Source organism: Elgaria multicarinata, chromosome 6 (genome assembly GCF_023053635.1).
Source record: "Elgaria multicarinata webbii isolate HBS135686 ecotype San Diego chromosome 6, rElgMul1.1.pri, whole genome shotgun sequence".
Classification (NCBI taxonomy): Eukaryota; Metazoa; Chordata; class Lepidosauria; order Squamata; family Anguidae; genus Elgaria; species Elgaria multicarinata.
The window spans coordinates 46,287,720-46,300,690 of record NC_086176.1 but is presented as its reverse complement, the minus strand read 5'-3'; the positions used below and the strand labels follow the sequence as shown (position 1 = coordinate 46,300,690).

The following is a 12,971-nucleotide window of genomic DNA, read 5'->3' as shown; positions in this document are numbered from 1 at the left end:
TCTCTTTTTGCTTCTCTTATTTTTACCCTTCCAATTTAACATCCGGAACAGGATTAGAATAAGAAATGATCTCCAGCAAAAACATATTACCTCCTTGCCACTGAAGGCCAAATGAGATGCAACGTCAGTTGATCTCTTTCTAAATGTTAAAAGCAGTTTTCCTGTGCAGACTGGATCAGAGCCATGGTGCTGGCAGGGAAGGGCCATTGATGTGGTTCCCATTCTGAATTGGCCCTCTTCCCAAAGCTATTTGCCCTTTATGGAAAAACATACAGGTACACAGTCAGCTTGCTAATAGCATGGCAGGATTAAAGTCCAACAGTCCAGCTAATCTCCCTTTTATGAGTGCTATAGCCAGGGCAATAACATCCATTATTAAAAACAAAAATGAACAAAGAAAACAGCAGGGCTAACACTACAAATGCCCCGCAAAGATCCTGGTTTACTTTACACCAGCCTTCTCCAACCTGATGCCCTCCAGATGTTTTTGATCATAACTCCCATCATTCCTGACTGTTGGCCATGCTGAGTGGGGCTGGTGGGAACTGAAGTCCAAAACACCGCAGGGGGACCAAGCTAGGAAAGTCGCTGTAAAGGTAGGAGCAGCGTTATCTGGCCTGCTCCTACTGGATTTAGCACGGGCCAAGACAAAGACACAGAAGGCTCACCAAGTGAGGTATAAGACTTTAATCAGACTAAGGGTAGGGTTGGTACATGGGAAGAATAACTAAAAGGATTATCATATATGCATGCATAACATAGAACCCAGTAACGGATTAAAACAATAAATCTTAACGGTGCCTAAATACTCACACCAGGCTTGGCCTTCACATCAGAGTCCTTACTCTCCTCCTTGCCAGAAACAGACACCCTATCTTATACATTTTCTTCCCTCCTCGGTCCCCCTTCTCCCTCCCTTTTTGGGCTTGGTTCTGTTGCCTCCTCTTCGCACCTCTTTCTGCCCAGGTGGTCACACAAGGCTGTTTGGCAGATAAGGTCTGCCATCCTGTCACCAAGCCTGGGCTCTCTGTCTCCCTCCCTTCTCCAGGTGTCGACCAAGGCCTGTTGTCTTATAACTTTTAGTGCATCATAAAAACCAGCTAAAATCCTCCCTTCCCCACTACATCACCCATGTGTCTTCTACCCAGCACAGTCTACCCGCTTTCCCTTATAGTCCCTTTACACTGTATCATTCTGCATAACCACTGGGTTCTTAAAGCAAAGCTTTCCTCTCTGCATATGTTTCTTCAAGTCAGGTGCGCAGTGCAACTTGAACTCGGTATGGTTTGGGTGCCATAGACAGTCCGTATATTGGAGTTAAATCTAGCTGATCTTCGGGAGGTTTCTCCAGCCTCAGCTGCTGCAAGATGGTGGTAAGGATAACAAACACCTCATTGCGGGCTACTTCTTCTCCCAAACATTTCCGTATTCCCATTCCAAAGATGAAGACCTTCTCCGTCAAGCTCTTGTTGAGTTCCCCATTTTCATTCAGAAATCTCTGCGGTTTAAACCAGTAAGGGTCCTCCCACAAGGTCCTGTTGTAAAAACAAACCAAAAGCGGAGGGGGGGGGAGAGAGAGGAGGAGGAAAGGAAAAGCATGTTTTAGAGGCTTCTGTAAAATATCCTTCAAACACAAAGCAAAGAGCTGCAGTGGCGAAAAGGAACATTCATTTCATTTCAATAGCCCAATTTAGAATTGTGCTTCCCATAACTTGGCCATACCTCACCAATGAAGAAAACAACAACCCCTGCAGATTTTTATTAGAATTTGAAGAAGCCCACTTTTCACTGGAAAAAAATATATTATTATTTCCCCTCACATATGCAGAGTTGAGCTTGAAATGGGATGATAAAAGACTTGGTAGTGAACTAGAAGTAGATTTTAGAAGCTCCCATCACACCGGGGGTTAACACGCTCCCTACCTCACTTCTCCGCCTGTTTTCCTTCCTCAAGTTACTTCCTCTTTCAAGAGGAGGAAGTACACAACGAGGAAGTACACATTAGTTCGCTGTTCTAATGGCGCTGCTTCTCCTGCACACTGCAGGAGAGAGAAGCAATTCTGTGTTTAAAAAAACATCAGTCTTAACCTGGGGTTTTTTGTTCTGCAAGGAAGGCCAGAAGGGCGGGAGGCAGATGACATCATGTGAGGGACCTGGGCAAACTCTGTGAGTGCCCAGGAATGAGCATGTAATAAAACGCTCGTTGGATGGAACTTTTGGTCATCCATCTGTGACATAAATACATTAAGGCAGCCTAGTGCCTCTAGATGTGTTGAACTGCAACTCCCATTAATACCAGCCAGCATGGCCAATTAAGAGATAGTTAGGGAAATATGTCTTGGATTGCTGGGAGAGGAGAGATTGAGCCTTGTCAGTCACACTGCTGCAAGGGAGGAAGCAGGCAATACCTCTGACATTGTACAAATAATCCCTGAAAGCAAGTATCAAAGAGGAAGGGGGGGGGGGGGAGGCAGAAGTGGCATCATCTCCACTGACAGGGTTCAATATGTGTTTCTCTCTGCATTGCTCAGAGATGTATTTACCCCTTCTAGAGTCACCGCAATAGTCTACCTTTCTCCCAGTGGAGGCTGGTGGCTCAGATTTCAATAGGGCTGTGAATCCATTCTAAGTTTTAGAGAACACCAGCAGAAACTCAAAGGTGCTGAACCTATTTGCGGGGGATAGGATTCAGCATGCTGGAGAGCTCATTTAGCATTCTGGCAGATTCTGAGTGAAACCCAGGATGGATTCACAGCCCCACCAAAATCAGAGCCAACAGCCTCCACTGCTTTCTCCTGCCCTTCCTCCCCATACCCTGTCCATCATGATGATGGGAATTTAACTTTGGACAGAGAAGCATTTATGTCACCTTTGTTGGAGCATTCATCCCCTGTCAAGGTGTGGGAAGGGAGAATGTGGGTGACTTTTTGTTGTTGTTTATTCGTTCAGTCGTTTCCGACTCTTCGTGACTTCATGGACCAGCCCACGCCAGAGCTTTCTGTCAGCTGTCGCCACCCCTAGCTCCCCCAAGGTCAAGTCTGTCACCTCCAGAATATCATCCATCCATCTTGCCCTTGGTCGGCCCCTCTTCCTTTTGCCTTCCACTTTCCCTTTTGGGAGGGCAGAGAAACATCACTGCACCTTCGGGAGGGGGGATACTTACTTCTAGTGACGTGGTCCAAGGGATTGCTTGTGTTTCTTTTATTTTCCTTTAAAACAAAGCCCCATAGGGGCACACATCGTCCGCCGTCCCCCCAGAATGCCACTGGGAAGGTGATTATGTGGTGTCGTTCCCAGGAGGCATCCTGGCCAGATTGGCAAAGCCCAGTGCAGTACAACCATCTTGAGAAAACTGGTTAGCTTTGTCTCAAAGGTGGGTAGGGGAAAGAAAATGAAACAAGAAAAACCTGTGGGCCACCTAGGCCAGATCTGCACCAAGGAGGACATAACACTTTAAAAAGTTGTTTGAAAACAGTATGTGGAATGTGTCCTGGGCCCCAACAGTTGTCAATACCGTTATAAACTGTTCTAAAGCAGTACTGTAGATCCTGCCCAAGTTTAAAGTACCATTCCTCACAACTGTTTGTACCTCTGAATTTCAAGGAGGTTTTCCTCCCCTATGCCCCTGTAAGTGCCAAGCCCTTTTTAGCCCTTCAATTTCAAAATTGTGTTATTGTATTTTTACGTCTTTGCACTGTTGCTGCCTCCTCCTCCTCCTCCTCCTCCTCCTCTTCTTCTTCTGGTGTCTTCTCCTATCAGAGGTTAGCTATCTTTACAGCTATTTTTGTTTTGACACTACTGCTCTAATTAATTGTATGGAAATGCAGCTGGTTACTATTTTGCTTTTATTCTGTTTTAAACTTTACTCTGTTGTTGTATTTTATGGTTTTAAGCTTTGTCTTGTAAACAACCCAGAGAATTTCAGCTAATGGACGGCAATCGAAATGTCATGAATGAATGAATGAATGAATGAATGAATAAATAAAGTGCTTTGTCTCAGCACTGAAGTCACAACTATAATAAAATGCCTTCAGAACTATGCTGTACACCCAGGTTTGAGAGAATGCAAGGAAACCTGACTATAAAACCATTATGAATTATTATCATCATCATCGTCCAAAATATTGTCCTGATACTTACTCATCATGATTTACTTGATACATATTAACGAAGATGCAAGTGTTTTGGGGAATATAGTACCCATTCAGAATGGTATCTTTGATGGCACTGGAAAATATAATTTAAAAAAACACAACGGAACGTCATTTCAATTCAGCATGGTGCCTGTGGGTCTGCACAACAGGTTCATATCACCCCAGTCTGCCATGACTGTCTGCAAATAATATGTTCAAAATAGCCTTGATCAAAATGTGGGAAGATACCCCATTTGCTCCTACTTTCCAAGGAGAGGCCTCATAACTGCTCTCCTTTGGGCTATATTTCCTGCTAGGACTGACATGGTGCCTTCATTCTTCATTGCAAAGAACAACCATTTCCCCATCATTGCAGTGATGAAGGGATACTGAGATTTATATATTTGACTATGTACCAGAATAACTAGTTTCCCTCTGAGTCTTGCACTCGTCCTCTGACATTGCTCCCGCACTTAGGCTGCAATCCTAAAGACACTTACCTGTGAGTAAACGCCATTGAACTTAATGGCACTTACTTCTCAGTAGACATACGTAGGATGGCACTTTTAGCTTTGTTTATAAAAATAAACCAATTCGTGGATATCCCTTGCTTTCAGTCTGGTTTAAAACCTGGAGCTGTCTCACCACTGAATATGGCTGAAAGCATCCATAAGGCACAGACGGATTTCCAGCTTACAATCTACTGAGCTACGACCTCAACCCTTAAGCCTATAGCAAATTGGTTCTTCTCGAAATCAGAGGTGTGAAATCTCAGCCCCCAAAGCCAAATATGCCTCCCCTGGTGTCCCAATCTGGCCCTCTTGGATCTCCCAGATGGCCACACCCCCTTCGTGGGCCTTGCTGTTTGGTCATTTCCCAACATTTTGTGCTGATTTTTCCCCCATTCAAAAAGGTTGAAATGCCTCTCCTAGGATTTTAGACAATAACCGTCTGAAAAACGGGATAAAGTGCAGTAAAGAAAATTATTATTATTATTATTATTATTATTATTATTATTAATAATAATAATAATAATAATAATGTATTTATTCAATTTATACTCTGCCTATCTACAAAATACCCTAGGTGGCATACAACAAAACAAATTTAAAAAGATAAAACAACCAATAAAACCATACACCACCAAAAAAAACCAAAAAAACCCCAATATATAACATTTAGCCCCCTTCCCTTTTTTTCCCCCTTCAGCCCCAACCACTACTGGACTGCGCCTCCCGAGAGCTTCTCCAAAATGGAATTCAGCCCAAGAGATGAAAGAGGTTCCTCATATCTGGTGTAGCCTGTGATCCTGCATTGTCAGGGCCTTGGCTCTTCTATGTCAACACCGTATAAAACATTAAATAGTGGCACTAGCACTATCGTACTGACATTTAAACAAAACCGCTCTCCAACACTACTTCTTACCAGTGAGGAATAGTGAATGGTATAAAGGACGTGTGCCTAAAGACTTCATTGATGAAAGCTTCTGTGTAATGCAGAACTTTTCGATCTTCAAACCTTGGTGGCTTTAGTCCAATCTTTCCATCTGCAAAGAACAAAATAGAGCTTACTTAAGGCAATGGATTTCATAACTAGTGACTTTAGACTTGTTTCAGTTTTATTTTTTACTCTTTAATCAAGAACGTTACCAATTTCTTCTTGAATTTTAGTCTGAATTTCTGGGTTGCTTATCAAGTACAGGAATACCCATTCCAAGTATGATGTCATGGTACCAAAACCTACAAAATAAATGAAGCGTTAAGATATTTGATGGCTAAATTAGAAGTTAACAGCCAAATCTTGGGTATTTTCGTATGTTGAAATCAATATCAGATGTCATGTAAACCCCACAGAAGATATTCCATCCTGAAACTACTTTTCTTGGATCTGACCAACTAGACGAAGAGTCAATCCTATTTGACAACCAATTTTGCAATTCTGCTACTGGTCTTGTCAATGGTCCAACATGTCCAGGTCTACAATATTTTTCATATTGAATGATAAAGTGGATTAAGTTCAGTTGTGCTATAGGAGTTGCAGCTATCCCAATTTAAACATATTTTGTACCAGTTTATCCGTGATGACTTCAACATAATTTAATTATGTTGATTTCAACACAAAATTCACCTGCGTGCATCAGGCTGAAAGACACTAGGGCAAAGAAACTGGAATCTACTGTGCTTTTTTATTCTCACCAATTAAAAGTCATACTTGTTATACCCAGTGACAAAGATGGTGGTCCTCTTCTGGTCCCAACAAGGTCTTCACATCATCTCTGCCAGAAAGGTTTGCAATAGGGAACTGAGCTTTAAGGGACATGTTTAAAATGTCCTCTAGTGTAAAAATGTTTAATACTTACCAGCTCCAAAGATGTCACTGACAGTATTTACAATTTTATCATTAGATAGGGCTGCAATTTTCCCATCAGCTCTTTTTTCATTGCTAACACTAATCAGGGCATCAGTGATGTCTCTGAGATGGCTCTAAAGGAAACAAAACACTTGATACTATTTTCATCTAGCTACTTTTAAAGCTACAGACTTGATACCCATAAATTTATTTAATTCTACATCAATTTATATGGAATCTATCTTTGTACTTTTCCTCCCAGCCAAGCAAAGGGCTTTCGATAGGTATCCTGTCACCTGAATGGGCCTTCTCAGTTTCTCCAACATCCATTGTTGACAGCTTACCTTATCATATGCTGTATAATGTTCTTCTACTCGGCGTGCAACAAACATATTAAACCTCCCATAAAACTCACGAGCAACCTTTGCAGCAGGGAGCGGGAGGTAACGAAGGCATGGTATAAAATCAGCTGGATTGAAGACACTGCTGGCTTTTATAAGATCAGAATTTAGCTTAATCACACTCAGAAATTCTTTGTCGTTGTAGTCGAACCTCTTGCCAAAGCAAAGGGCACAGACCACGTTAGCGACGGAATAGTTTGTAATGGTAGCGGGGTCAAAGCTACCCTTCTTTGAAAGCTCCACAAAGGCTTTCACCAGTTCTGAAGCTTCCGCACAAACATGCTCTTCAAGAAGGCAAGAACAAGTCGAGGACTGGGCTTCAGATTTGGAGAGTGATCGCAAAGCTTTGCCGGCAATTTTCTTCTGAAGCTTCCAGCTCTCCCCATACTTCACAGAAAACGACATGCTCTCTCCATTAGAGATGAAAGAAAAGGTGTGCATGTCAGGTCGGCCAGCAAAACTCTCCCCGTCTCTTAAAAGCACCTGTTTCACAGCATCAAGGCCATTCACTACCACAACGGGGACCATTCCCATCTTTATCTGAAAAACATCTCCATATTTCCTCCTCATACGATCAAAGTAAATGTATGGATATTCTCCAAGCTGGAGGAGATTCCCCAAAATCGGTAGAGACCAAGGTCCTGGTGGACATGGTTGTTTGCTCTTCATTAACATTTTTATAGAAATTAAAATGGATGCCACTGTAAATAAGGCAATGGTCACCTCTAAAAAGGAAGCCTCCTCAAGAGCTGCAAAATCCATTTTGAGAAAAGGAAGGAGCTGCAAAGGAAAATACCAGAAATTGAAACTACTATTTTGAATAACTCCCTGTAGAAATGTGTGCAAATGTAGATAGGTGAAACATAGCAATATATTTGCAGATCAAGTTCCTTCCACAAAGCAGGATCCATTTGCTTCCTGCTGCCGTATCTCAGGGTTTCTTTATACAATCAAGGATTCAGAGGTTCTCTCAGATTTGCCATATTAGGATGAAAGCCCTTGTCGACCTGGACAAGGAATTCCAGAATTTTTATCCACACATCTTTATGTACTCTCTACTGGTCCCAAAATGGTAAAACTACTTTTACACACATGCACCCACCCTAGTAGGGTGACCATATGACAAGGAGGGCAGGGCTCCTGTATTTTTAACAGTTGCATAGAAAAAGGAATTTCAGCAGGTGTCATTTGTATGCATGCAGAAATGCCCTCATCATCACAACAGTTAACGCTTCAGGAGCCCTGCTCTTTTTGCACCTGGTCACTCTAGTATAGCTCCTGCAGCTTTAACTGTTGTGATGAAGAGGGCATTTCACCAGGTGCTACATGCATACAAATGATACCTACTGAAATTCCCTTTTCTATGCAGCTGTTAACGATACAGGAGCCCTGTCCTCCTTGTCATATGGTCACCCTTCACCCTAACAAGCAGAAGGCCCCAAGCACTTGGGGAAAGCATCATACAACACAGCTGCAATTTGTAAAGTTTTGTACATGGACCCCTCCCTTCTAAATCCTGGACTGGGTCCTGGGCCCAACCAGATATTTTGCATATTGTCAGAGGTACAACTTTTCACATGTTCTAAAGCAGAGGGCACTCCTGCTCTTTGTAAACTTCTAGTTCAAATTAATGCATGGCCAAGCCCTAGCCTTGAAAACTCTTCACTTAAATTCAGCCCTGATTCTGAAGATCATAGAATAGTAGGGTTGGAAAGGGCCTATAAGGCCATCGAGTCCAACAGATTTGAACATCCCTGTAGAGTCAGCTTCAGTACAGACAATTCACCATTAGGCACTTGGTGATCCTTAATATATGTAGTTGGCTACAACATTGTTAGCAAACTTAACTTCCTCGTTTCCTGGGGTGGGGGAAGTAGATCAGGAAGCAGAAACTTGTGGGCTGTATTTGGTCTTGGCTCCTAATATTGTACATTTGTCCTGTAATTGCCAACCCAGAGACAGATAGGAAGAAGAACCAGTGGTTGTGGAACAGAGCTTTCTAGGAGTCCAGTTTGGGAGATGAGGAGGGTAGGGCCAATCTCCATCCCCTCCTGAAAGTAGCCAGCTTGTAAAACTAGTTGCTGTCCAGGTTAGGGTTGAAATTAGAACAAATGGAATGGGGTGGGCTTAAAATATCAGGATGGATTCATTAGAGCAGGGTTCCCCAACCCTTTTGGGCTGGTGGGTGCATTTGGAATTTTGAGTGTTGTGGGCACTCTCACAAAATGGCTTCCATGGAGGTGCTTGCCCATCCATTGAATGGCTGTCATGGCAGGCGTGGCCAGTCACAAAACGCTCATTTCCCAGAAAGCAAACTGGTCAAACAAAAAGCCACTTGCCCAAGAGCCTGGGCAACCATTCATTTTGCAACAGGCTGGCTTCGCAGTTTTTAAAAAGAGTTTTTCATTTAAAAAATATATCTTAAGAAATAAAATAAATATCAGGAGAAGGAGGGAGCCTGGTGAGTTCCAAAAGAAATGTCTGTGGGCACTTTGGAGACCCCCAGTATTAGAGTACATGCAGACAGAAGCCTTGTTATGATAGAAACAGAACGGGATAGAACTATTTTTTAGAAAACACAGTAAATGGAAAATCCCAAGTTTTTTTTCTAACAAAAACAGAAAATGACATTATTCTATTATATGGTTGGAGGAGCCTCTATTTTGAAGACATCTTGAACTGAGCATTGAAATCATATTTATGATATTCTTGTAGTTCCCAGCACATCAGGGGTGGTGTGTACTTTGAACGGGTTTGCAACTTTCCCTGCTTGTGCCCCTGAAGTTGGAACAGTGTACTGCAAACATTCCCTTTCTCAGATGCAGAATTCCTGGACTATGTCCTGGTTTCACTCTCATGAATTGAGCAATCAAGATACATGCAATGAATTCTATGTTATTTTCAGGAACAAGAAATTCTGCATAACATTGCTTTTTTCAAGATTTTTTTAAAGCACGAGAAAGCTCTTGACTCCCTCTGTGCAGCAATACAAAAACCTTCCACTCAAAGGCAAGCAAGAACTTCCTATTTTTACATCTACAAAAATGTTTTCCCCTTAAAAATTTTTAAAGATGGAGATAGAAATATATTTAGCCATTTTCTTAAATGATGCTTAGATTTTCATTTCCTGTATCCGCTGAAAAGTATATTCTATTATGTATATTCTTAAAATGGCCTCATTTCTTCCAACATTTGCAAGATTGAACACAGGGGGGAAATCCTTGGGACACACAATCCAATGCATTTTGAGACAGAAAAAAGTCCTACAACTTCTAGCATGTCCACGCTGGGAGTTGTAGGTCTTTTTTCTGCCTAAACATGCATAGGATTGTGCCCTTATTGTTTAACGTGATTTACATTGTTTTTGTCAGACACAATAATCTATGTTCCCTGTTCTTTACTTTGCCTTGTATACCATTGGCACTATATTATCTATAGTTATGCACAGGCTGGTTGTGGTTGCTCATTAGCAAGAGAAAGGCATTTTGCGTATGTTCAGAAGAACTTTTTTTTTTTTTACATGTACCTAGTCCAAGAGTGCTTCCAGATGGAGGGCTCCTTGCACCAATAATTAAAAGACACTGTGCACCTATTCCTGCTTTTCCACATTAGTGGACTTCCTTCGGAATTAAAAAAAGGGTTTTAAGTGGGATTTACAACTGGAAGAGAAGATCATATGGACCCTTTGTAAAATCCAATGAATGAGGTAGGGTGATTCCAGGATAAAAGCCTCATCTGGTAGCACCTCAAGACTGAGTTGTTGTTTTTTTTACATATTTTCACAAACAATAACTTGCTAAGTAAGTTGCTGCTTCTAAATTATATAATTCACAGGATGAAGCCTGCCGAGACCGCCCTCTCATGAAACCCAGCTTCATCATCTCACAATTTTAGAAATTTGGAGGTCACACATTGCCAGGAATGAGCAACCGAATATATATGACTCTTGAAGATTCCCTTTGCATCTACCCTCTAGGACATGAATCAACTGTTCCTGCAACAGGAACTGAACAAATCAGTTCTGCAAAAGGGTATGTTGTAAACGTTTTCCATTTGGAGGAAGCTAGGAAAAGAATACATGTCACTGACATGCCCTTTACTCTTGGCTCAGAGGTGACATAAAGGAATTCTGCATGTACCCAAAGGCATTTTTGTTTATCACCATTTCACATATCCTTCTTGTTAAATCCTGACACTATTTTTAAGGCTTTCTTCCTCGCTTTGTTAAACCACCTTTACAAAATCAAATAAAAACTTTTGATCCCTGCTTACTCCCCGACAACTAGAATTATGTAAACAACTAGTTTTGGGTTGTTGTTGTTGTTGCTGTTTTGGAAAGAGCAATTCAATACACACAGTATTGGAGTAGCCTTTGCAGTGAAAACGTTTCTAAGCCAGACGTGGTTAAGAAGACAGATCTGGCTGTACCAGTAGATCTTAAAAGTGAATTGCAGTACATCAGCAAGCGCTTCTGACTCCCAATTAAAACGAAGAAAGCTTGAGGTAAGTAGGAGTGGATTTTTGTGTGGAAGGCCAAAACCAATTCCTGGGCTCAGTGTATACGTCTCTGGCACCAGGCTCCAGCAGGTAGATCGCAAACAAACAAACACCAAGTCGATCCTGCATATGCGAACTCTGCCTACCACCCACCCCGCGCTCGAGGCAAGCTGACCCCACTACGCACAGGCGTCGCTTTCTGAAACCACCGAGCTCTTCGATCAACAAGCACCCCTTTGCACCAGCTCACCCGTCCTTGGATGCAGCAAAACAGCGGTCTATTGCCCTTGCAAGGAAATGCCTGGGCCGCTTCCCTTGGTTGATCCCGACTGCTCTGGGCTGCTCTTGACGTTTGCCAAAGGCAAGCGCGACCACACACGTGGCCCTCCTGCCCTTACGGTGCCAGCTGCCTCCACCAGAGAGCTTCTGGGCGCCGCCTTCAGGCGCCCCCCGCCCGACCCGGCAGGAGCGCGTTTGCCTCCCCAGCGGCTGCCGAAGACCTGGGAGCAGTGAGGACAGCGCCGCCGCTGCGCGTGGCTCCTCGCCGCCGCATACTCGCGCGATCAAAGCTTCGAGGGCGAAGAGGGCAGGCTAGGGCCGTTTTCTGCCATGCCAGCCATGGTTCCGTTCTGGCGCAAGCGGGAGCATCGAAAGTGGGAGTATTTCTGAGCATGTGAAGAGTGCATCCTCCACCCCGCCGCCGTAGGGTGTCATCAACAGACACACACGCACACAGATCGGGTATGAGGGTGGGTGTAAGAGGCAGACTCCCGTGGTGGAGGAGGTCATGGCTTCCAACTAAGCTTGCTTTTGCGAGAAATAACACAGCGGGGCTGGAGCCAGCCAAGAGGACACAGGAAACTGGAAGGAGCGCTGAAGTCAAGGAAATGATGAGGAACAAGGCGGGGATGGAATGAAACAGAGGCTTAATGTCGTAGATTTTCGTTCCGAGTGATGCCCGGTTATGCCATATTCTAAAACGGCAAGATGGGTCAAATCCTTGGAATGCTGCAGACACTCGCCATCACTCAGGCGCTTCCTTTTTTTTAGGAATGTCTTCTTGTCAGTCTCTGCTCATGGTACGCTTCTGTCTGTCATCTGGTGCATCTTTCCACCTTGTTCCTGCATCTCCAATCTCTGAAAAGCTGCACCTGCTGTTATTGAGCTGGGGCCAAACTAGATATTCTTAGCAAGGGAATTATACGATTCAGCTGTCCATATAAAACAACAGCAGTTGTAGTGCTCTGTGAAGCAGATTGAGACCATGGGGTTGAGGGTAAAAAGAGAGCATGGAGAACCCTGTGGAATGTATGCTGCCTTGCACTCCTTGAAGGAGCGGTGGGATATCAATGTAATAAATAAATTCGGGTGAGGGAGTATTATATTTAAAACTCACTATGACTTAAGAGGAAAAAGACCTCTGTTGAGGGATTTCTACTTGTTTTTCCACCAAATAATCCATTGTAATCTCCACTTGACAGGTGAGGAAAGTGCATTTTGACCAATTAGAATGTAAGCCTATGCGGCAGGGTCTTGCTATTTTATTGTTTTACTCTGTATTTATTTATTTATTTATTTATTACATTTTTAT

The 12,971-nt window shown here is 43.0% G+C and overlaps 1 protein-coding gene across 2 annotated transcripts; it reads right to left on the bottom strand.

The window, feature by feature from the left end:
• Positions 1-672: 672 nt before the first annotated feature.
• LOC134400782 (cytochrome P450 1A4-like) lies at positions 673-11,813 on the bottom strand. 2 transcript variants are annotated; one of them, XM_063129347.1, is made up of 7 exons: positions 11,631-11,813; positions 6,827-7,663; positions 6,493-6,616; positions 5,783-5,872; positions 5,559-5,679; positions 4,141-4,227; positions 673-1,535 (listed from the first exon to the last, which is right to left on the bottom strand). In XM_063129347.1, the coding sequence occupies exons 2-7, from the start codon at positions 7,643-7,645 to the stop codon at positions 1,253-1,255; spliced, it is 1,524 nt and encodes a 507-aa protein (XP_062985417.1). In that variant the 5' UTR covers positions 7,646-7,663; positions 11,631-11,813; the 3' UTR covers positions 673-1,252. The 2 variants fall into 2 exon arrangements, with proteins under 2 accessions (XP_062985417.1, XP_062985418.1); XM_063129348.1 differs by lacking the exon at positions 11,631-11,813 and adding an exon at positions 11,568-11,627.
• Between the last annotated feature and the right edge of the window lie 1,158 nt (positions 11,814-12,971).